The sequence below is a fragment of the Narcine bancroftii genome, chromosome 3 (genome assembly GCF_036971445.1).
Source record: "Narcine bancroftii isolate sNarBan1 chromosome 3, sNarBan1.hap1, whole genome shotgun sequence".
In the NCBI taxonomy this organism is placed as follows: Eukaryota; Metazoa; Chordata; class Chondrichthyes; order Torpediniformes; family Narcinidae; genus Narcine; species Narcine bancroftii.
In genome coordinates this window covers 205,364,763-205,389,585 of record NC_091471.1, presented here as the reverse complement: position 1 = coordinate 205,389,585, position 24,823 = coordinate 205,364,763, and the positions used below count along the sequence as shown (strand labels likewise).

Genomic DNA, 24,823 nt, shown 5'->3' with positions numbered 1-24,823 from the left:
TATGTTATCTTCATACAGCAGTACTTCTTCACCTTTCAGAAAACAGACAAATGGCAATCAAAAATGAGCCCGACATCAGCAGTAGGTAAATTATTGGAAGGTGTTTTAAGAAATTGAATATACAATTATTTGGATAGCCAGAAACTGATTAGGGGTAGTCTGCATGGCTTTGTGTGTAGTAGGTTATGTTTAACTAATCTTATAGAGCTTTTCAAGGAGGTTACCAGGAAAGTTGATGAAGGAAAGGCTGTGGATATTGTCTACATGGACTTTAGTAAGGCCCTTGACAAGGTCCCACATGGGAGGTTAGTTAGGAAGATTCAGACACTCAGTAGTCATGGTGAAGTAGTGAACTGGATCCAACAATAGCTGGATGGGAGATGCCAGAGAGTAGTGGTAGATAACTGCTTCTCAGATTGGAGGCCTGTGACTAGTGGCGTGTCTCAGGGTTCAGTGCTGGGACCATTGTTGTTTGTCATCAATATCAATAATCTGGATGATAATGAGGTAAATTGGATCAGTCAGTTTACACAAAACACTAGGAATGGAGGTGTTGTAGACAGCAAAGAAGGTTTTTAAAAGTGGCAGAGGGATCTGAAGCAGCTGGAAAAATTGGCTGAAAAATGGCAGTTGGAATTTAATGCAGACAAGTGTGAGGTGTTGCATTTTGGAAGGACAAACCAAGAAAGGACGTGCACAGAAATGGTAGGCCACTGAGGACAAAGGGACCTGGGAATACAGATACATAATTCCCTGAGAGAGGTGTCACAGATGGATAGGGTTGTAATGAAAGCCTTCATAAATCAAAGTATTGAGTACAGGAGTTGGGATGTTATGTTAAAAGTTGAATAAGACATTAGTGTGGCCATATCTGGAGTATTGTGTGGAGTTTTGGTCACCTAACAACAGGAAGGATAGCAATAAGATAGAAAGATTGCAGAGAAGATTTACTAGAATGTTGCCTGGACTTCAGAAACTGAGTTACAGGGAAAGGTTAAACAGGTTAGAACTTTATTTTCTGGAGTGTAGAAGGAGGGTGATTTGATAAAGGTATCTAAAATTATGAGGATAGACAGAAGAAATGTCAAGGCTTTTTCCCCCCACTGAGGATAGGTAAGATACAAACCAGAGGACATGGGTTAAGAATGAAAGGGGAAAAGTTTAGGGGAAACATAAGGAGGAACTTCTTAACACAGAGAGTGGTGGGGGTGTGGAACGAGGTGGTGAATATGGGCTCAATTTTAACATTTAAGAAGAATTTAGACAGTTACATGAACGGGAGAGAAATGGAAGGCTATGGACTGGGTGCAAATCAGTGGGTCTGGGCAAAAAAGAAAGTTCGGCACAGACTTGAAGGGCCAAAAGGGCCTTTATCTGTGTTGTAGTGTTCTATGGTTCTGATAACATCTCCCCCCCCTCCTTATTTTGTGAGTGCAAAAGAATTTATCAATAATTTCCAACAGCAATTTGGTTTAATTGAAACACGTCTGGAATTTAATTCAATTGAGCATTTTTAAGTAGGTTCCTTGCTGATATATATGATTCAAATAGTTTTTCCTTCCATCATTTCCCCCTACAGCAGTGGTTTTCAAACTGCCCCCCTAAACTCACATTCCACCTTAAGCCATAAATACTGTGATTAGTAAGGGATTATTTAAGGTGGGAAGATCTTCTTCTTTGGCTTGGCTTCGCGGACGAAGATTTATGGAGGGGGTAAAAAGTCCACGTCAGCTGCAGGCTCGTTTGTGGCTGACAAGTCCGATGCGGGACAGGCAGACACGATTGCAGCGGTTGCAAGGGAAAATTGGTTGGTTGGGGAAGATAAAGGTTTGAAAACCACTGTTTTAATCCTACCTAATTGAGTCATTATGTGCAGTTTCATGGGGCAATGACAAAATATTTCCGTAACAATTGGGTCTAGAGCTGTGTTTCTCAACTTTCCCTTCCCACTCGTGTACCACCTTAAGCAATCCCTTACTAATCACAGAGCACCGATGGCATAGGGATTGCTTAAGATAAAATACGAGTTTAGAGGGGCAGTTAGAAAACCACTGGCTTACGACCTTATTCCTATGCAATCAGCCTCAATAATCAAGTCAACAAATAAATATTAATCATTCATTTATATGCATCTTTTATGAAGAACAATTTTTTTGCTCTGGTATCATCACAAATTGGTGTGTTTAGTTTGGACATCTCAACTCTATCACTTAAGCAGCTTGACGTAAAGATAAAACATTCCAGATGCTAGAAATCTGAAATAAATGCAGATGGTATTTGAGACACTCTGCAAGCAAGGAAGAATGTAAGAGTGGATAAATAAAACTCATCAGAACTCAACAAGTTAAAAGAAGACACAATGTGCTTCTCTCTGTCAAAAAATAGTCTGGGTCTTACAGTGAACATAAATTTTGTTTTGTTTGATAACCTAACCAATTTAATTAGGGCTTTCAGAGGCTCAAAGAGGAAAAGCACAATTCAATAACAGGCATTTTGCAGGTTAACTTTAACTAAATTTACTCTCAGAGTTTTGAGGTTATTCTGCAGTGCAACACATCAACCAGGATCACAACCCTCATCTTAAAAAAAAATCAAGGCAAGTCTGATGCCATAATGTGTTTGTAACACAACTCTTCTACATTATGCACAAAATCTATATCATCTCACATCAAGTGAATAAAATATCTTTTCACTACATGAAATGAGAGAGCTTTTTAAGCATTAATTCTCTGACATCTGTGGAATTGAACCTTTATTTTGTCTTTGAAACTACCGTACTTTGCATTACCACTTACTTTCATGCTGTTTTAAAGCCAGACACAGACAGATGATGCTGTACTTAGTTTGGCTTGATGATCATTCTACTGAAATCAATGGAAAAGCAATAAAATACAGGAACCATCATTCAACTTGGTGGCCCAATCTAGATTTGTACAGGATATATTTAACAAATTTCTGCTCAAAGTATTTTTTTTTAATCTCAATTTACCAACAGCCAACAAACCACATAGAAATGTCAAGTTTTTGCTGCCAAATGAATATAATAATGGTGTACATAATGAGAGGAAATGGCAGACCAATTAAATTCTTACTTTAGTTCTGTTTTTACAAGAGAGGATACAAATAACCTCCCAAGGATGTTGGGAAACATAGAGACTAATGCAAGGGAGGAACTGAAAGAAATCAGTATCTCTAAGGACATGGTCTTGGGGAAATTGATGGGATTGAAGGCAGATAAATCCCAAGGGCCTGATAATCTACATCCTAGGGTACTCAAGGAAGTGGCCATTCAGATAGCAGATGCTTTAAGAATTATTTTCCAGAACTCGATAGACTCAGGATCAGTACCCACGGATTGGAGGGTAGCTAATGTTACCCCACTATTTAAAAAGGGGGGTAGAGAAAAAGTGGGGAATTATCGGCCGGTGAGCCTTACATCAGTAGTGGGCAAAATGATGGAATGCATTATTAAGGATGTAATAGCGGAGCATATGACTAGCAGAGAAGGGATCGGACAGAGTCAACATGGATTTACAAAAGGTAAATCGTGCTTGACAAATCTATTGGAATTCTTTGAGATGGTGACAGGTAAAATAGATGGGGGAGAGCCAGTGGTTGTGGTGTACCTGGACTTACAAAAGGCCTTCGATAAGGTCCCGCATAAATGACTGGCTTCCAAAATCAAGGCTCATGGATTGGGGGCAAAGTATTGATGTGGATTGAGAACTGGCTGGCAGGTAGAAGACAGAGAGTTGGGATAAATGGCTCATTTTCTGAGTGGCAGGCGGTGACCAGTGGGGTACCACAGGGATCTGTACTGGGACCCCAGCTGTTCACAATTTACATTAATGATCTGGATGAGGGGATTGGATGTAATATCTCCAAATTTGCAGATGACACTAAGCTAGGAGGGGTTGTGTGCACAGAAGAGGGGGTCAGGAAGCTCCAGTGTGATTTGGATAAATTGAGGGACTGGGCAGATACATGGCAAATGCACTACAATGTGGATAAATGTGAGGTTATCCACTTTGGTAATACAAACCAGAGGGCAGATTACTATTTGAATGGCAATATATTAAGAGATGGGGAAGTGCAGAGAGACCTAGGGGTACTTGTACATCAGTCTCTGAAGGCGAGCATACAGGTACAGCAGGCGGTTAAAAGGCAAATGGTATGTTGGCCTTCATATCAAGAGGGTTTGAGTATAGGAACAAGGATACCTTACTGCAGCTGTACAGGGCCTTAGTGAGACCCCACCTGGAGTATTGTGTGCAGTTTTGGTCACCTTATCTAAGGAAGGATGTTCTTGCAATGGAGGGAGTGCAGAGGCGATTCACCAGGCTGATACCTGGAATGGCAGGAATGACTTATGAGGAAAGATTGCGCAAATTGGGATTGTACTCACTGGAGTTTAGAAGATTGAGAGGGGATCTCATAGAGACATATAAAATTCTGGCAGGACTGGACAGAGTGGATGCAGATGGGATGTTTCCAATGATGGGAAAATCCATAACCCAGGGCCATGTTTTCAGGATAATAGGCACACCATTTAGGACTGAGATGAGGAGGAATTTCTATACCCAGAGGGTGGTGAATCTGTGGAATTCTTTGCCACAGAGGGCAGTAGAGGCAGGTTCATTAAATATATTTAAGAGGGAATTGGATATATTTCTTCAGTATAAGGGTATTAAAGGTTACGGAGAGAAGGCGGGGACGGGGTACTGAACTTTAAGATCAGCCATGATCTCGTTGAATGACGGAGCAGGCTCGAAGGGTCGAATGACCTACTCCTGCTCCTATCTTCTATGTTTTTTTTCTATGTTTCTATCCAGCAAGTTTTTTTTCCCCTACTTCCACAGGTCTCGTTCACCTGCTTCTATTTACATTATTCCAAATAGATTAGCTATAATGACCAAGCATTCATCCCTCCTGCAAATGGTAGTTAAAACAATTCATATTACCTGGACAAACTACCTCCACAGCCATTCCCTTTATTCACTTGACCCGCCTTTCTATCTGGAACTTAAAAGATACTTTTTATCTATTTTTTCCAGTTCTGAATTGAAATGTTTACTCTGTTTCTACCTCCCAATACTGCATATACCAGCAGTTTCTGTTTTTATTTCAAATTCCCACCATCTGCAGTTTTTTTTTGCTGTTAATTAACTATGAAAGATTATACAAGCCTTTAGAACAAAATATACTGTATAAGAAATCTTGTATTCATGGATTGGTGCTGTGTCCACGAGCATTCCAAACAACAACAAATGCCATACATATAAAAAAATGAGTATTGCAATATTCTCAATGACGTAAAATATATGATTATCATACACGAAATGACGTTATCCCTTCTCTTTATAGATTAGATCATAATTCTATTTTAAGGCACAAATCCATCCACTAAATACTCCTTAATTTATTAGAATTGATTAGAAAAACAGAATAAAATTACCACGTGTCTCAAGTACTTGGATGCATTTCTTTATTATGTTGAAATCCATTTCATTCAGTTGTGTATCTTTAAAGAAAAGTTACAAATTCACGATGTCAAGCATTAATGACACAAATTAAATTAAATCCAATTTTTTTTTCAATCAATTCTGATTATACAATATATTTACATTAATGAAAAATATAAAAATTATATACATCATCTAGTGCTTTAATTAAAGATTCCAATAGACTTACAAATATGTTGAAAATCTAAGCTCAAGGTCTGAATGAAGCACCAAGAGAAGTCAGTTACAACAGTTTAATAATTAAACTTTTATGCATATACACTGACTGTACTTACTTCCTTCTTTCCTTGAATTACTCCTGGTAATTAAATATACCTGCCATCAAAATAAAAATTGTTACGGCAAATTATCAAGGTTTCATCAACAGGATTTTCCTGACCCAAAACTCAAACCACAATGGGAACAGCACCATAGAATATCTAGGCCCTTTTATGAAGCAAAAAAAAAAACAAACGTAAAGGAGAAGATTCGCTGCCCTTACATTGCAAACCTTACCTTCGTAAATGGTCCATGAGTGCTCTAAGGTGTTGACTCCTATCCACCTCACTACATAAATGTCCAGCCACTGCAAGCGGTTGGCTAGGGGCAGACTGATGATGTCACGATGACTCCGTCAACCCATGACCCAGGACTGTTTAGTGAACATATTATTCCAGGGTACTGCGGAATAGTCATCACTGGAGTGCCCTCTGCCACACCTTTGGGACCCCCGGACTTGCTGCTCCACTCCCTTGTCCTTCTCAATCTCTCAGACGTGGTGAGTCAGGATCACGAAGCCGGGCCCCAAAGGTGCAGCACCCACGCTGATGATGACTACTTTCACTAATCTCCAGAACCAAGAACTCACAGTGAGTGAGAGTGAAATATAAACACTGTGAAAATGATCAATGGCTAACTTCTTTACCCAGAGTTGTTCCAGCTGTGTGGGGGATTATGGGTCACAAATTGGCCATTGCTTGCTGCATATTTATGAAGGGCGGTGCCACGACAACAGTTGCCATGCCTCCTGTGGCACATCTTCAAATTGTTAACATTTTCCTGAGACTGGCCTTGTATATACTGTACTTTAATTTGGATTTGAATGGAGGGCAATTTTGAGATAATTTGCTATATGGTCTGGGGTCTAGAATATCCATAAACAGATGTGGCAAGTCAGCAATTGTGATCAGACATATTAATGACTGGTGCATAATGATAGGGAAAGTGTGTAATTGCATTAACCAAAAGTAAATCCCTAGTTTCTCAGTTGATGCAACATATGTGTCCTACTTCCCAGCTGATGATCTCTACTAAGCAGCTGCCAAATATTCAGAACGAACTCTCTCTGCTTAGGGTGCCCCCTTTAGCTTCCATTCAAATTAGGAGGGAACATAATGAATCTAAATGTCAGTGCTCAAATGCTGAACCATTGACCATCTGGATGTGAAAATAAGTTTCTCAACCAGCATTATTCCTTAGTTTAATCTTTCTAGACCAATTATTCGGTTTAACCAAACTCTTGCCACTGCAAACATTTCTCATGTTTTTGAACCAATTCTAAGACTGAAAGGTATTCTATTGTCTTGACTGGCCTCAAAGGTTATGAGGCCATATCTCAGTCTATGGTTGTTTGTGAATTAGGCACACTCTTTCAATTTATGTGGCTACGCGCTCTCATTTTAACTTCTAGGCTTTGGACGCTGGGCCTGTTCTATGATGTAAATATTGGCATATTGTCACTTCATTCTGCCTCTTGTCGTGAATAGAAAACATTGAGAAATTTCACTCAAGCTTCCACTCCACTTTCCCCAGGATTTATGAACTTTAAGAAACATGCGTCTTCACTGTGAACTATTTATTCTAGTTATAGCTGTTAGCTAACAAGCCAGCATTATTCTACGTCTTTAGCATGGCTAAACAATAATTCACTATTTTTCCCTATAGCATAATGCATCAAAGCTGCCACAGAGCACTGTAAAGACCGTGTATTTTTAGCAGTATAGTTTTTTAAAATCTCACAGAACAGATTGCATGCTAATTCCAGTGTTACCATTTGTAGTTTTGTATGTTACTAATCAACAAATTATTAATCAGTCCTCAATAGTAACTCATTCACACATGCAGCAATAATTCACTAAATATTCATTTTAACTTACCGGTTCTTTTCCATCCAAAGCTTCCATCCAATGTCTACGATCTTCTTCTGTAATAGCTTGCAGGGTAATGACTGCTTGCCTGCAAAATATGCCAACATGAAAATATATTGCTTGAAATATACGTCCATAAAATACACCACAATTTCAAGGCTGCAAAGTTCCTTCAATTGGATGTGAAATTTCCTCAAGTTTGGTTTGTGACTAATAGTAACAATTTATTTTATGCTGGATGAAATAAAATAGCTTACTTGAAGAACACGATAAGCATTCAGAGAAAGACACATTGGGGTCCAAAAAAAAGCATCGGATCGCAAAAAAAATAAACACATGTACAATACCTGTATTTGCAATAATCTTTCTATTTCTTACAATCATCATTTTATTTCTTTAAAAAGTGATTGAGTGTTCATTGCCTGAACGCAGCATGTCACTAATGGCGAATGAAATCCAAAATGCTTCTGAGCTGGAGAATTTTTATGTGGTCCAAATCCTGGGTCTCCAGATCAATGTAGGCTAGCCTTGAGGTACACTTGAGAAATCCCGTGATAGTGTTTAAAGTGGTCTAGCCATCCATTGCTAGCTTTGAACTGTGAGGTTTCTCAGTTGATCAGCTGGTCAAACATCTTGCCTTGAGCTTTGAGAATAGGCCGGGAAATTAGAAGGTCTTCTGAGCACGCTTGAATGAACCACTCATACAGGAAGTCATCAAGGCTGACCCCTTCAGCTGTCTTCATGCATTTGGCCTTTAGTCCCTTCCTTTTCCTCAACTTTCCAAAGCGATGCACGTAACTTATCTTCCTGAGATTTCCAGCCACACAGTGCTGATTCAGGTATGCTGAGGTCACGTGCAGGTTTGACATGTTCTTAATCGCGTCAAGTGCATGAAGCTTATCTTTCACAGAAAAAGTTTTCGTTGTCTAATAGTGTTCCATTTTGAAAAAAAATTCACTTCCAGAAAGAGCAAAAAAAAGTCCACTGGCTCATTGTTCATCCAGATTCGTGTTAAATCAGGGTTTCGCTGTAACAACAACCTCTCACTCAATATCACCAAAACCGAGCCGATTGTGGACTTTTAGAAGGGAAAAACCAAAGGGTACAATCCAGTAATCAATGGAGGTGGCGAGGGTGAGCAATTTAAATTCCTGAGAGTCACTATGTTGGAGGACCTTTCCTGGTCCTAACTTACTAATGGCATTGTTAAAAAGCTCGTCAGGGCCTCTACTTCCTCACGAGTTTGCAGAGGTTTGGTATGACATTGGAAAACTTGGCAAACATCTACAGATGTGCAGTGGAAAGTGTGATGACCGGCTGCATCGTGGACTGGTGTTGGGGAACCAATAACTCTGAGATGAAAGCCTGGTAAAAAAGTAGTTGACACAGCCTAGTACATCACAAGGAAAACTCTTCCTACCATCAAGAAAATGGCTAATGTGATTTATGGTGTGAAAAATAAAAAAATTAAAAAAAAAGGAAAATCTACAAGAACATTACTGTCAGAAAGCAGCAGCAATCATCAAGAATCTACACCACCCAGGATAGGCTCTGTACTCGTGCTACCATCAGGAAGGAAGTATAGATGCCACAAGGCTTGTACCTCCAGATTCAGGAACAGTTGTTACCCCTCCACCATCAGACTTCTAAACAATGCTCACTGAGAGACTTATTGAAGGACTCTTACTTTTGCACATTATATATTACTGATTTCTTTTTAGCTATTGCACAGTCTGCTTGTTTACATTTCTCTCTTTTGTATGTGTATCTTTCCTCATGCAGTTTTACCTGGCCTGCAGGTAAAAGAATCTCAGGGTTGTATGTGGTGTCATGTATGTACTCTGACATAACTCTGAACTTTAAGTACAAGTGAATACACTTTGTTTAAAGGTCTGCAGAAACATTGCTCCTTTGCAGTTAAAATCAGTTTAAAACAGCTCAAAAACAAATGCCAGACGGTTTTCCCTTTCATTATATGCTTGGGTTTTTTCAAACTTATTTATTCTCAGTGATTTTGGCTCTCATTTTTTTAGATAATTCTCAACAGTACTCGCACTTAGTAATGGGAATCTCCCATGTTTAACAAAGATTCCTTTCTTTAAGAGAATTCTGAATGTAGATCGAGCTATACTCTTGGCTACATGCCTGGAAAATGAGTGGCGAACTGTAGCTACGTAAATTATCTTATTGTTTTCACTTCAGTGTGAAAATGACATTCACAAGACTTTTTCTATGATTTTATTTTTAAAAACCATCAAACCAAAATTAGACAGCTATCTTCTTTTAAAAAAATTGAAACTTTCATTAATCTAGGTAGCAATTCCACAGACAAGAGTCAACATCTAGCTGATTACCCTTTACATTTTGCTAACTATTTGCAGATTGTGGTACAGCTATTCACTCTGCTTCCTGAAAGGATTATAGTCCATTCTCCTATACTCATTACGTCTATTGCTTTTGCACTAATGAGAAATTTCATACAGGTGTCTCTAAAATTGCTTCATTCATCTTGAACCAGGACTTCCACTCTACCACAAGGACTGAACTTTATTTATTTCCAGCACATATGCTATCTTCCCCTCTCTTCCTGGACAAATCCTTGCCTTTCATACCACCAGCTGAACTGTGAACAAATGCAAATGTTTCTTCCGATAAAGGAATCAGCACAGAGGACAAAGCATAGTGTTTAGTAAAAGCTTTAAAAGAGAACAGATTGGATTCTGTGACCAGTTTAGTAACCCACGAAGACCTACATTTTGTCCTGTAATTTCTTGATGAAATATAGGCAAAAACACAATACTGGAGAAGCTCACCAGGTCAAACAGTGTCCTTTATGTAGCAAAGGGAAAGATACAGAACCGACGTATGAAAAAATGCTAGCAGTCATCTGGTCACTTGCTGGTATACTTTGATGAAGGGATCAAGCCCGAAACGTCAATTATGTATTTTTACCTTTGGACATTGTTTAACCTGCTGAGTTTCTCCAGCTTTTTGTGCTTCTACTTCAACCACGGTGTCTACAGATTTTTGTGATTTGCTTATTTATTTACTTGATTTACTTATGAAATATAGATGTCACATCCCCAATGTCCTACCACATTGCTAATCTAGTGTTTCTTGGCTCTGGATAAAGGAGTCAGAAAAGAGAATACGAGCAACATGCCCTACCTGTGGGAAATCCAAATCAGGTTAGTGCAGAGAATGGGGTGAAAATATACTCATGACCTTATTCAGTGGCAAAGGAAGGACAAGGGGATAAATGGCCTACTCCTGTATTTACAAAGGAACCAGAGGCCTAAGCAATTACACAAATAGCAAAGTATGATTCTACTTAAACAAAAATCAGGCTGATCATGATCTTTGTTCCCTTGTGTTGGTTTCCTGTTTCATGACTGTGCCTTACTCTGTTTTGTTCCAAAGTATTTACCGGTAATTCTCATCAGAGTCATTTTTCCTATTTGTTCTGCAAAAAGGCAAAGTAACATGTGTGGTCATTTAAATATAGCAGGCTGCAGGTTCCACAGAACATTTACAGCTGAACTTTCAACTACACTGCGTTCATGCTCTCCATAGGGGAATCAAGGTCAGTGTTTTTTGTGACTCCATATGGAATATTTATAAGTTGGTGGATGTGGCCAAGAAAGTCTGTTGTATGATGAATTGGGTATGAAGCACAAGCTCTGAAACGTAACTGTTAACAGTTTGGTCAAATTATTTGAGTTAGGCGGGTGTGAGTGGTCTGAATTTCCCAGTCATGTTCATTTTGCCCAACTTGTCCAGATCCAAAAGACTAATCAATTGGTCCAAATGGCCCAGGAACCAATCACAAGGTGCTAAACATTGCAATGTGATTCAGCCGTATAAAAGTGGTCAGAACCAACAGACTCTTAATCGACACTCAATGAGAGTAAAAACACACAATACTGGAGAAACACAGTAGGTCAAGCAGTGTCCTTTATATACCAAAGATAAAAATACATAACCAACATTTTGGGCTTCAACCCTTCATCACGGTAGGCGACTGAACAAATGAGTTAGGGGTGAAGGAGTGGTCACAAGGCAGGAGGTGATAGATAGAGAAGGGAGGGAGGAGAGGGACAGCAGAGATCAAGGGGAGAAGGGATGGCTAGGTGAAGGGAGGGGGAAGGGAGAAAGGAGAACTGGAAAGGGGAAGCAGGTTAGCAGAAAACCAGAGAAGTCAATGTTAATGCCATCTGGCTGGAGAGTACCCAGATGGAAAATAATGTGTTGTTTCTCCAATTTGTGGGTGGTCTTGGTGGGACAGTGCACAAGGCCACAGACAGACATGGGTGTAGGAGTGTACACAGAACTGAAATGCTTTGCTACTGGGAGGTCTCTGTTACTGTAGCAGATGGAGCGAAGGAGCTTAGCATAGCAATCTCCCAATTGCGCCCAGTCTCTCTGATGTAGAAAAGGCCTCAAAGGGAGCACCGGGTGCTATAAATAAGTCCTGTGGATGTATGTGAAGTGTTACTTCACTTTGTAAAAAATATTTTAGTTAAAATTTAAAAACCATGAAACATATAATCAAAAAAGACAAACATTACAAACAATAATAAAAATAAATGGTATAAATAAATCCCTCACGACTCACACTAACCCCATACCTCCCCCAAACCCATCCCCCTCCATCTTTTTTTCTTTGGCTTGGCTTCGTGGATGAAGATTTATGGAGGGGTAAATGTCCACGTCAGCTGCAGACTCGTTTGTGGCTGACAAGTCCGATGCGGGTCAGGCAGACACGGTTGCAGCGGTTGCAAAGGAAAATTGGTTGGTTGGGGTTGGGTGTTGGGTTTTTCCTCCTTTGTCTTTTGTCAGTGAGATGGGCTCTGCGGTCTTCTTCAAAGGAGGTTGCTGCACGCCAAACTGTGAGGCGCTGTTAGGTCTGCTTTGTTCATGAATGAGTGAGACAAACACCAGACTGAGTCGAAATCAGGGTTCTTTGTTCTTTATTACCGGATTGTAACACTTGCAACTAACAATGTTAGTCGGAGAATGCATTCTGCCGTTATCAGCAAAATGGTGATTTTTTATACCCTTGGATACGTGCTTAGAACATCATCATATCATTACTTGTCCAATGACTAAAACTGTTGCTATCCTTTCCCTGCTAGCTTCCTGCCTCTCAATCCATCAATGTCTCTCTTATCTTGTAAGTACAAGGATGCATTCACATCTTGTTACAGCCCTGCACAGGGTAACTCCTTACACATTCCCATCTCATGATGTTTTACCTTACAGCGCCAAGATGCACAGTTTGAGGCGATATCAGCCCACTGGCGGTGGTCAATGTGGCAGGCACCAAGAGATTTCTTTAGGCAGTCCTTGTACCTCTTCTTTGGTGCACCTCTGTCATGGTGGCCAGTGGAGAGCTCGCCATATAACACGATCTTGGGAAGGCGATGGTCCTCCATTCTGGAGACGTGACCTACCCAGCGCAGTTGGATCTTCAGCAGCATGGATTCGATGTTGTCGGCCTCTGCCATCTCGAGTACTTCGATGTTAGGGATGAAGTCGCTCCAATGAATGTTGAGGATGGAGCGGAGACAACGCTGGTGGAAGCGTTCTAGGAGCCGTAGGTGATGCTGGTAGAGGACCCATGATTCGGAGCCGAACAGGAGTGTGGGTATGACAACGGCTCTGTATACGCTAATCTTTGTGAGGTTTTTCAGTTGGTTGTTTTTCCAGACTCTTTTGTGTGGTCTTCCAAAGGCGCTATTTGCCTTGGCAAGTCTGTTGTCTATCTTGTTGTCGATCCTTGCATCCGATGAAATGGTGCAGCCGAGATAGGTAAACTGGTTGACCGTTTTGAGTTTTGTGTGCCCGATGGAGATGTGGGTGAGGAGTCATGGTAGTCATGGTGAGGAGCTGGCTGATGGAGGACCTCAGTTTTCTTCAGGCTGACTTCCAGGCCAAACATTTTAGCAGTTTCCGCAAAACAGGGCGTCAAACGCTGAAGAGCTGGCTCTGAATGGGCAACTAAAGCGGCATCGTCTGCAAAGAGTAGTTCACGGACAAGTTGCTGTTGTGTCTTGGTGTGAGCGTGCAGGCGCCTCTGATTGAAGAGATTGCCATCCGTGCGGTACCAGATGTAAACAGCGTCTTCATTGTTGAGGTCCTTCATGGCTTGGTTCAGCATCATGCTGAAGAAGATTGAAAAGAGGGTTGGTGCGAGAACGCAGCCTTGCTTCATGCCATTGTTAATGGAGAAGGGTTCAGAGAGCTCATTGCTGTATCTGACCCAACCTTGTTGGTTTTCGTGCAGTTCGATAACCATGCTGAGGAACTTGGGGGGGCATCCGAGGCGCTCTAGTATTTGCCAAAGCCAATTCCTGCTCACGGTGTCGAAGGCTTTGGTGAGGTCAATAAAGGTGATGTAGAGTCCTTTGTTTTGTTCTCTGCACTTTTCTTGGACCTTTCTGAGGGCAAAGACCATGTCAGTAGTTCCTCTGTTTGCGCAAAAGCCGCACTGTGATTCTGGGAGAACATTCTCGGCGACACTAGGTATTATTCTATTTAGGAGAATCCTAGCGAAGATTTTGCCTGCAATAGAGAGCAACGTGATTCCCCTGTAGTTTGAGCTTCTGATTTCTCACCTTTGTTCTTGTACAGGGTGATGATGATGGCATCACGAAGGTCCTGAGGCAGCTTTCCTTGGTCCCAGCAGAGCTTGAAAAACTCATGCAGTTTGGCATGCAGAGTTTTGCCACCAGCCTTCCAGACCTCTGGGGGGATTCCATCCATACCTGCTGCTTTGCCACTTTTCAGTTTTTCAATTGCCTGATATGTCTCTTCCCGGGTGAGGACCTTATCCAGCTCTAGCCTTAGGGGCTGTTGAGGGAGCTGGAGCAGGGCGGAATCTTGGATGAGCGGTTGGCACTGAAAAGAGATTGGAAGTGTTCTGACCATTGGTTGAGGATGGAGATCTTGTCGCTGAGGAGGACTTTGCCATCTGAGCTGCGCAGCAGGCTTTGGACTTGGGGTGAGGGGCCGTACACAGCCTTTAGAGCCTCGTAAAAACCCCTGAAGTCGCCAATGTCCGCGCTGAGCTGGGTTCGTTTGGCGAGGCTAGTCCACCACTCATTTTGGATCTCCCGGAGTTTGCGCTGAATATGGCTGCATGCGCGATGGAAGGCTTTTTTCTTCTCTGGCCAGGACGGCTTTTTAAGGTGAGCCTGGTGGGCAGCTCGCTTCTTTGCCAGCAGCTCCTGGATTTCCTGGCTGTTTTCGTCAAACCAGTCCTTGTTTTTCCTGGAGGAGAAGCCCAGTACCCCTTCAGTGGATTGCAGTATGGTAGTCTTCAGCTGATCCCAGAGGGTTTCAGGGGACGAGTCCGTGAGGCGGATTGCATCCTCGAGCTTTGCTTTGAGGTTTGCCTAGAAGTTTCCTCTCACTTCGTCTGACTGCAGGTTTGCAACATTGAACCTCTTTCTGGGGGCTTTACTGTTCCTGGACTTTGGCTCAAAAGCATCACATCACCCTCATCAGTGTCTATGCTCCAACCCTCCAGGCGGAACAAGCAGAAAAGGACAAGTTCTACACTGATCTGCGCAACCTCATTCAACGCACCCCTACAGCCGACAAGGTTGTCATCCTTGGTGACTTCAACGCTCGCGTCAGCAAAGACTCAGAAACCTGGCCAGGAATGCTGGGCAAGCATGGCGTCGGCAAGTGCAACGACAATGGACGCCTCCTGTTGGAGCTCTGCGCAGAACAGCAGCTTGTCATTACAAACACCCTTTTTCAGCAGAGGGACAGCCTTAAGACCACCTGGATGCATCCCCGATCCAAACACTGGCACCTCCTGGACTACATCCTGATGCGAGAAAGAGACAAACGAGATATGCTCCACACCAAGGTCATGCCCAGCACGGAATGCCACACTGACCACCGGCTGGTTCGCTGCAATCCCCCTCCATACCTATCCCATATCCTCCCACCCATACCTAACCAAAAAAAGTAAAAGAAAGGAAATATAAACCACAATAACGTCTTTAGGTACCACGGATTATAACAACACCACCACAGCATGGCCGGAGGATTCACAATCTTAAACGCATATAATCCAAATAAGGGCTCCAAACTTTCTGATTTTAAAAAAATAATTATCACGAAAGTTATTCGTTGTTTTTTCCAATGGAATACAAGATCTCAATTCCATATGCTATCTATGTAAACTCAAATCAATTTCATTTTTCCATGTAATCGCTATACATTTTCTACCAACAGCTAATGCCAATTTCAAAATAAAATGCTACTTGAAATCTATTCAACCTCAACTCCAAACTCAATTTTTTAATATTACTTAACAAAAATAATAATGGAATTTTAACCTTAAAAATATGCTCTAATAACTCCTTAAGTTGCACCCAAAAAGACTTGATCATTTCACATGACCAAGTCGAATGTAAAAAAAGAACCTATTTCCTTCCAACATCTAAAACATAAATCTGAACAAGATAAATTATATCTCTTTAATTTTTCCAGAGTTAAAATTATAATGAACTAATCTGTACATCACATTAATAATCTTAGTCATACTATCTCGACACAAATTCCTCCAATCATCTTGAATAATCACAATCCCAAAATCTTTTTCCCATTTTAACCTAGACTTTTGCAAATCTAACTTAAGCATTTTATTCTGCAATAACAAATACATTTCAGATATAAATCTCTTCTTCCTGCCTTCTATAAGTAAAGTTTCAAAATGTGATTGTCGAGGTAACCTCAAAATATAAACAAGACTATCTAATAATAAAACTAATAACAAAAAAAAGAGTATTTGATGGCATTTTATATTTCTCTTTCATTTTTTGAAAAGAAAAATATAGCCCATTTCAAAACAATCTTGTATATTTTTAATTCCTTTTTGGTCCCATAATTTCAAAAACTGATTAGTAAGTGTAAAAGGAAAATGTTTATTCTGCTATAAAGGTGTCTTACCTGAAATTTTCCATTTTGTACCTATTTCTTCATTTACCACATTCCTTAATTCCATCAAATGTATTAAAATAGGCGACTTATAATGACATAACCATTTAGAATTCCATTTATAAACAAATTGATCCATCTTCTCACCAATTTGAGATAATTCAATATTTGCCCATACCAATTATTTTTTTTCCAATTCAAACATCTATTAATAAATTTTAATTGTGCCACTTTATAATAATTATGAAATTTCAGAAGCTGTAAACCCCCAACTCATATTTCCAAGTTAATTTTTGTAAAGACACCCTTGCCATCTTATCTTTTCACAAAAAATTTCCTTATTCAAATCTTAAAAAATCTTTTAGGAACTTTACAAGGAATAGACTAAAAAAATTGTAATCTAGGAAAAACATTAATAATAATAAAATTTACTCTACCTATTAATGTTATTGATTAATCCTTCCATCAATTTAAATCATTTTTAATTTTATAAAACAAAGATAAATAATTTAATTCATACATATGATTAAAATTATTGTCTTCTTTAACACCTAAATACATAATTTGATCTGACCAACCATCTAAATTTAACAATATAATTACAAGTATAATCCACCTCAGACAGTGACATAATCTCACTTTTTTCCAAGTTAATTTTATAACCCAATATTTCTCTATATTGTTCCAGCCTATCATATATCTGTTTTAAAGATTTCTGAGCTTCTGTTAAATATATGAAAACATCAACAGGAAACAAATTAATTTTAAACTCATCAGATTTCACTTCAATACCCTTAATATTATTATCTTGCCTTATCATTTGTGCCAAAGGTTCAATAGCTAATGCAGAAAGAGCCGATAACAATGGGCAGCCTTGTCTGGTAGATCTTTCCAGTACAAATGGCAAAGACATTGGTCCATTCGTCACAACTCTAGTGATAGGATTTTTATATAAAGCCCTGATCCAACCAATAAATACAGGTCCAAATTTAAACTTTTCCAAAACTTTAAATAAAAAACTCCATTCTACTCTATCAAATACTTTTTTCAGCATTTAATGATATAACCATGGGTAGGTTGGATTCCTCCCAAGAAATATGAATCAAATAAATAAATTTAATAACATTATCTTCAGGATAACGATTTTAATGAATCCAGCTTGATCTAAATGAATCAAAATTGATAAATATTTCACCAATCTATTTGTTAAAACCTTCATTACAATCTTATAATTAACATTTAATAATGAAATAGGTCCATAAGATTCAACTTTCAAAGGATCTCTATCTTTTTTTAAGAATAACTGTAATAATTACCCAAGAAAAAGAATCCAGAAATGAATGAACGTCAGCTGCCCGTTTCAATACTTCTATTAACAAATTCTGAATTTTTTAAATAAAATTCAACAGTAAATCCATCTTGACCAGATTTTCCATTAGACATGGATTGATGTGCTTCTATTATCTTTCTATAAATAAATGGAGCTTCTAAATTATTAATATCCCAATTATTCAAAAAAGAGAGATTAAAATTAGATTTAAAAATATCAATTTTAGTTTCATCTTTCTCTAATTCAAGTATACAATTTTGCATAAAATTCCTTATCTCTTGGGGTTTATACGTAATCTTAGAGTCTTTTCTAACCACATTAATCATTCTAGAAGCCTGTTCTGACTTCAACTGCCAAGCTAAAACTTTATGTTCCCTTTTCCCTAATTCATAATATCTTTGATTAATTCTCTGTAATAATTTTTCAAACATAAGTTTGTAATGAATTATACTGTAATTTCTTATTAATCAATTCTATCTTTTTAATCTCAGCTGGATTCTGCTGTACATATTTTTCTAATAACTATCTCCTCCTCCAATTTATTAACTTCAGAAGAATTCTGTTTCTTAATTTTTTATGAGAAACTAATAATTTGTCCTCTTAAGTATGCCTTCAAGCATCCCATAAGACAAACTTAATCCATAATTATTTTCAAAAATTACAATATTCAACATTTTTAACAATAAAGAATTGAATCTCCATTGATACACAGTATCTACCTTTTCCAAACCTATACATGTTATTAACAGAAGAGAATGATCTGATAGCATTCTACTTTTATATTCCTCAGATATAACATGATTTTGCAACTGTGCCGATATTAAAAATAAATCTATTCTAGAATAACAATCATATCAAAACAAATAAAACAAAAATTATTTATCCTTAGAGTTTAATCTCTTCCATATCAACTAAATCTATTTCCTTCATTAACATTGACAGTTGCTTTGCCATTTTAATCTTAATTACAGTTTTTGGGGATTTATCTAATAATGGATCCAAACAGCAATTAAAGTCACCTCTAATCATAATTTTCTCATACGCCTTTGTCAAATTAAAAAACATAATCTTAACAAAAAATTCTCATCATCTACATTAGGGGCATAAACATTCATCAATGTTCAAGACTCTGAATAAATTTTACAATTAACAACCAAAAATCTACCCACTGACTCAATTACTGTTTTGAAAATTAAATAGTAATCTCTTATTAATCAAAATAGCTACCCCTCTTGCCTTAGAGTTCAAAGAAGAAACTATAACCTGGTCAAGCCAATCTCTTTTTAAATTTCTGATGTTCCTTTTCAGTCACATACATATCTTGCAAAAAAGCAATATCAACCTTCATTTTTTTAATACTAGTCAAAACTCTCTTCCTCTTAATTGGGTAACTGAGCCAGTTAACATTAAATGTTGGAAAATTTAAATTAGGCAACATTTTAATCTATACCGTTAAACCTCCATGCCCGATAATGGTGGGGTTCCAATCCATGTTCAATCTGAAATAAATATTTCTAAATATTACTAAAGAAAAAAGATAAGACTTAGAAAAGAAAAAAAATCATAAAAAGAGAGAAAAAAAAACAGAAAAAAGAAAAAAAGTTTTGTAAACAGTACTACCCCCACTACTATGCAGGGAGTTACCAATGCCACAAAGCGGCCAATGGCTTCGAAAGGAGAAATGAACAATACCACCTTCCCCAAACAGAACAATAAAGGAATCATCAAAAGTAAAAGTATGATAAACCTCTTCCAAATCTCTATTAACTTGATCATCATCAATATCAATTTCAACCAATTAGCAACGTTCCTTCTCTTGCAAACCATTTTTCTTCTCTTCTTGAGCTGATTTCAATTGGTAAGAAGAATGTTCTGGACTTTTCTTCTGCTTATTATCCGGCAGAGAATTAGTAAATGTAAGAGCTTCAGCAACATCAGTAAAAATTTGAGATTGAAAATCTCCATAAAATACTTTAACAACAGCAGGGTATCTAAAAACAAATTTGTATCCTTTCTTCCACAATACAGTTTTGGCAGAATTAAACTCTTAATGGCATTTAATAATAGATTGAATCAAATCCGCATTTAAAAAAACTTTATTATTCTTAACCACCAACAGGCCCTGATGTTTCCTTGCATTTTGAACTCCTACACGTAAAATCATCTCTCTAACTTGGTAACACAAACATGTGATCAGAATAGAGCATGGCGCCTGTCCAAGAGGTTTTTTTCTAATGGCTCTATGAGCTCTATTCAATTCCAAACCATTTGGGAAATTTTCTTCCCCTAAAACTTCAGGAATCCATTTCTGGAAAAATTGAACCTGATCTGGACCCTCAAAATCTTCTGGTGAACCAACAATTTTATTTCTTTGACTTTGATTCTCCAAAGCATCAATATTCTTCAGTAAATCATTTCATTGAATTTCTTATCCAGTAAATGAATCCTTCATCTGTCCCATCCTTTCTTGACATTGCTCAACATCATCCTGAAAATCACAAAAATCCTCTTCAATCTTCTTAAATTTATCTTGCACTTTATTCACCAGCTTCACACACTTTGCCTCATCAGACGTAATTGGTCATTTCTTCTTTCATAGCAGTAAATTTTTATTTCAAAGATGAAAAGCCTTGATTTATCTGATTTGCCATAGTCTCTCTTTGTTTAGATAACATATCAAATTGACTTGTTGAATCTGAATAATAAGAATCAGATTTAAAAGTCATCTATATTAGTTTCTTCTTCTTCTGTACCTGGGTAGATATCCTCCTCTTCCAGTCCCCCCATGATGTCTCCTTCTTCCTCCTCCATCGATACTGATGGTATTTTGACCTGCCCGTGGGTTCTGGTCCCCCCTCCTGATGGTCCAGGTTCACTGGGCCGTGAGAAGTCTGGTCCCCTTGCTACATGGGCAAACTCAAAGTCTCTCGCATGTGCGATTGTTCCTCATACACAGGAGGAGGACATCTTCGGGCTCTGGCACTATCTTCCCCGATGTCGGCGCCGGAGTCAGCTGAGGCTTACCCAGGGACTGTTGTTGCAGTCTCAGATGAACTGGAATTGACTTCCCAGGCTCCATCTTGAAGGTAGGCCCAAGTTCTTCAGTACTTGAAAGTTGCTTCTGTGTTTTTTTTTAGTTTGTGCTTTTGTCTTCCTCATTATTACATTCAAAAATACGTTAGCTTTGTACTCAATTTTTTTTTATTTCAAAAACTTTAAAATCGGGTTTTTAATAGTTCTGTTGGGAGAGGTATCTTCCCACATCTCCCACCTATGCCATCAAGCCAAACTCACTGTGTTGCTTCACTTGAAAGGCCTGTTTGGGGCCCTGGACGTGGTGAGTGCTGCACCTCCTGCGGCCACAGTAGAAGGTGCTAGGGAGGACGATAGGTGGGGAGGGATGAGTGCACAAGGGAATCACGGAGGTAGCGGTCCCTGTGGAAGGCCAAGAGGGGAGGAGGAAAAATGTGTCTGGTGGTGAGATCCTGCAGTAACTACCAGAAATTCTGGCAGATAATGTGTTGGTTGAGGAGGCTGGTGGGTTAGTAGGTGAGGATGAGGGGAATTCTATATTTGTTGGATCTGGGCATCTTGGGAGTAGACATGGCAGAGATGGAGAAATTGAGAGAAGGGAATAGAATACTTACATGGGACAGGGTGTGAGGAAGTGTAGTTAAGGTAGTTGTGGGAGTTAGTGCGTTTGTAATATTTATCTGTGGAAAACTTGTCTCCCGACATGGAGACACAGAGATCTAGGAAGGGAAGAGCTTTGTCGGAGATTGACCAGGTGTTTGAGATTGGGTTAGAAATTGGCCACGAAGTGGATGAATTGGACAAGCACATTGTGGCTGCATAAGTCATCAATATACTGAGGAAGAGTTGAGGGGTCTTGCCTGTGTAGGCTTGTAGCATGGATTGCTCCATAAAGCCCATGCAGGTACCCATGGTTCCTCCTTTGATTTGGAGGAAATGGGTTGAGTTGAAGGAGAAGTTGTTTTAAGTGAGGAGAATGGTGGTAGAGGGTGACTGGTCGGGTATCTAGTCCATAAAGAAGCAAAGTTCTTTAAGACCATCTGTATGTGGGATGGAGGTATAAAGGGATTGGACATCCATCGTGAAGAATCTGATGTCATTGGAGGACATGTGAGGTATCACAGATATAGGTGGGGAGGGATTGTACCAGGGGAGAAAAGAGTCAAGATGAAAGGAGTTCAGTGGGACAAGAGCAGGCAGAAACAATGGGTCTACCCAGGTGGTTGGGCTTGTGTATCTTGACTAGGAGGTGAAAACGAGCAGTATGGGGATGGGGGACAATGAGGCTGGCAGCTGTGGCAGGAAGGTGACCAGAGGTAAAGAGGTTGGAGATGGTGTTGGAGACAGTGGCTTGATGTGCTGAGGGGGGTGGGGGGGGTAGAACATAGGTGGGGTCCTGTGGGAGGGGTAGGAAGGAGGAGGTGTCTGAGAGTTGTCGTGTGGCCTCAGCAAGGTACAGGTCAGCGCGCCAGTCCACAACAGCACCACCCTTGTCTGCGGATTTGATGGTGAGGTTGGATTGTGGTAGAGAGTCGAGAGAACAGCATTGGGAGGAAGTAGATTAAAATATGAGAGGGGATGCTGGTTGAAATGATTCATGTCTCAGTGGCAACTAGAAATAAAAAGGTCCAAAGTGGGCAGGTGGCCAGGACAAGGTGTCCAGGTGAAGGAAGAAGGCTTAAAGCGGGAGAAGGGGTCTTGGGTGGGGGGGGGGGGGTGGAGAGTAATGGTCATGGAATTGAGCCCCGAGGCAACATAAGAAGAGTTCGGCATTGTGGCATTAAACTCAACAAGGTAGGGGTAGAGCAGGACGAAGGTGAGGCCTCTGCTGAGGTCCGAGCGCTTCATCTGAGAGGGGAAGGTCAGCAGGTATAGTAATGTCCAAGCAGGGGTCAGAGTGGGAATCGTTCTTGTGGAGGGTATTGTAAGGGTTGGGGAGGTCAGAGGGTAGAGATGGAAAGTGGAGGAGGTTGCAGTGGAGAGGTGGAGGATAGAGGAGTTGGCAGGGGGGGAGATTGGGGAGATCAGGGGAAGGTAGGAAAGGAGGTGGGGGGGTAGAACATAGGAAGTAGGAACAGGAGTAGGCCAAAAATGGCCCATCGAGCCTGCTCTGCCATTCAATATGATCATGGCTGATCTAATTTATGACCTAACTTCACCTACCTGCCTTCTCCCCATATCCCCTAATTCCTCTATCATGAAAAAATTTATCTAACCGAATTTTAAATATGTTTAATGAGGCAGCCTCAACCACTTCCTTGCTTAGAGAATTCCAAACATTCATTGCTCTCTGGGAAAAACTATTTTTCCTCATCTCTGTCCTAAATCTACTCCCCCGAATCTTGAGACTGTGTCCTCTCGTTTTAGTTTCCCCGGCCAGCTCAAAAAAACCTTCCTACATCTATCCTATCCATACCCTTCATAATCCTATATGTTTGTATATCCTTCCTCAAATATGGAGACCAGAACTGGATACAGTACTCCAGGTGCAGTCTCACCAGTACCTTATACAGTTGCAACATTACCTCCCTACTCCTGAATTCAATTCCTCTAGCGATGAAGGCCAACATTCCATTTGCCTTCTTAATAACCTGCTGCACCTGCAACCTAACTTTTTGCGATTCATAATCAGAGAGAGGGGTGAGACAAGTCCGAGGGGTTAGGGGAGAAGTGATGGGGAGAAGGAAGTGGAGTTTTAATAGGAGGAGGTGTCTGAGAGTTGTCATCTGGCTTCCGCAAGGTCGAGGTCAGTGTGCCAGACAACAACAGCACCACCCTTAAAAATTCAATGAGAGATTCATTTTATAACTCCTACTTTGTAATGAAACTTTCTTGCATCAATGAAACTCCTTGAAACGTTTGATGGATGACATACTACAATAATGTATTAAAGCTAGCAACAATTTTGCAATAGTCTGCTGAATTTTTTTTTAATTATTTTTTTAACAAATGAACGAATTCAAAATATATTTTAAAGAGAGAAAATCAACTAAAATATTCAATGCACTTAAATAATTCAAAACTTAAAAAAGCCAAATAATTAAAATTGATACAATTTAGTTCATTCTTCCTTTTCTTTTCTGTTGCTCCATAATCCCTTCAAAAGAAAGGGTTAAGCAAGGTCAAATCTTGTTCAACATCTGAGTACCTCGTGGAACATCTGAGTACTTTGTGGAACTTCTGAGTACCTTGTGGAACTTCTGAGTACCGATTCCCAAGCACGAATCCTGGGGAATCTCAGCAAGCTCCTACTCATTAGTGGACTTTCCATTGAGCTCATGCAGCAGGTGATACCCACAGGAGTTCCAAAATTTATTGGTACACACCGAGAAATGCTGACTCACTTTACTTTAGGCTAGATTCAGAGTCGACTTTGGAGGTTTGTAAAATAATTATAATTGAAGGACCAGACAGAATCCCTGGTGATAATTATCCCAGTTTACAAATCAGAGCTAGGCTAGCGAGCAGAGCTATCCAAGAACAGTGCTCTGGGTGTTAGTTCAATCTATGAATAGAGAATTGTGAGTCTTTGCAATTCATTGCTAGCTGGAATTTTGGTGTTGATTCCATCTAAGACTGCAAAAAAAATCCAGATCATTTCCTGACCTTGGCATCAAACGTGTCATTATAGGTAATACAAGTACACAATCTTTTATCCAGAAAGCTCCAAATTCCGGCAAGTGGGGCGAGAGACAGGCCGCGTAAGTCGGGCAGGCGGGAGACCGGCAGTGCGAGTTGGGCAGGCGAGGGGGGAGACCGGCAGCACGTCGGGCGGGCGAGGGGGGGAGACTGGCAGCGCGAGTCGGGCGGGTGAGGGGAGGCGGAGAGACTGGCAGCGCAAGTCAGGCAGGCGAGGG

At 39.9% G+C, this 24,823-nt stretch overlaps 1 protein-coding gene and 1 long non-coding RNA gene across 4 annotated transcripts in view; one reads left to right on the top strand and one right to left on the bottom strand.

The window, feature by feature from the left end:
- Window positions 1-24,823, bottom strand: part of arhgap10 (Rho GTPase activating protein 10) — a 231,875-nt gene that overhangs the window by 58,738 nt on the left and 148,314 nt on the right. For all 3 annotated transcript variants that reach the window (XM_069926401.1, XM_069926402.1, XM_069926403.1), the window contains exons 11-13: window positions 7,658-7,736; window positions 5,798-5,837; window positions 5,456-5,521 (exon numbers count right to left, since the gene is read on the bottom strand). In XM_069926401.1, the coding sequence (XP_069782502.1) occupies window positions 5,456-5,521; window positions 5,798-5,837; window positions 7,658-7,736 (185 nt within the window). The remainder of the gene's footprint in view (window positions 1-5,455; window positions 5,522-5,797; window positions 5,838-7,657; window positions 7,737-24,823) is intronic.
- Window positions 1-24,823, top strand: part of LOC138758054 (uncharacterized) — a 96,965-nt gene that overhangs the window by 68,823 nt on the left and 3,319 nt on the right. Inside the window, exon 5 of the long non-coding RNA XR_011354102.1 lies at window positions 20,890-21,019. This is a non-coding gene — a long non-coding RNA (uncharacterized lncRNA). The remainder of the gene's footprint in view (window positions 1-20,889; window positions 21,020-24,823) is intronic.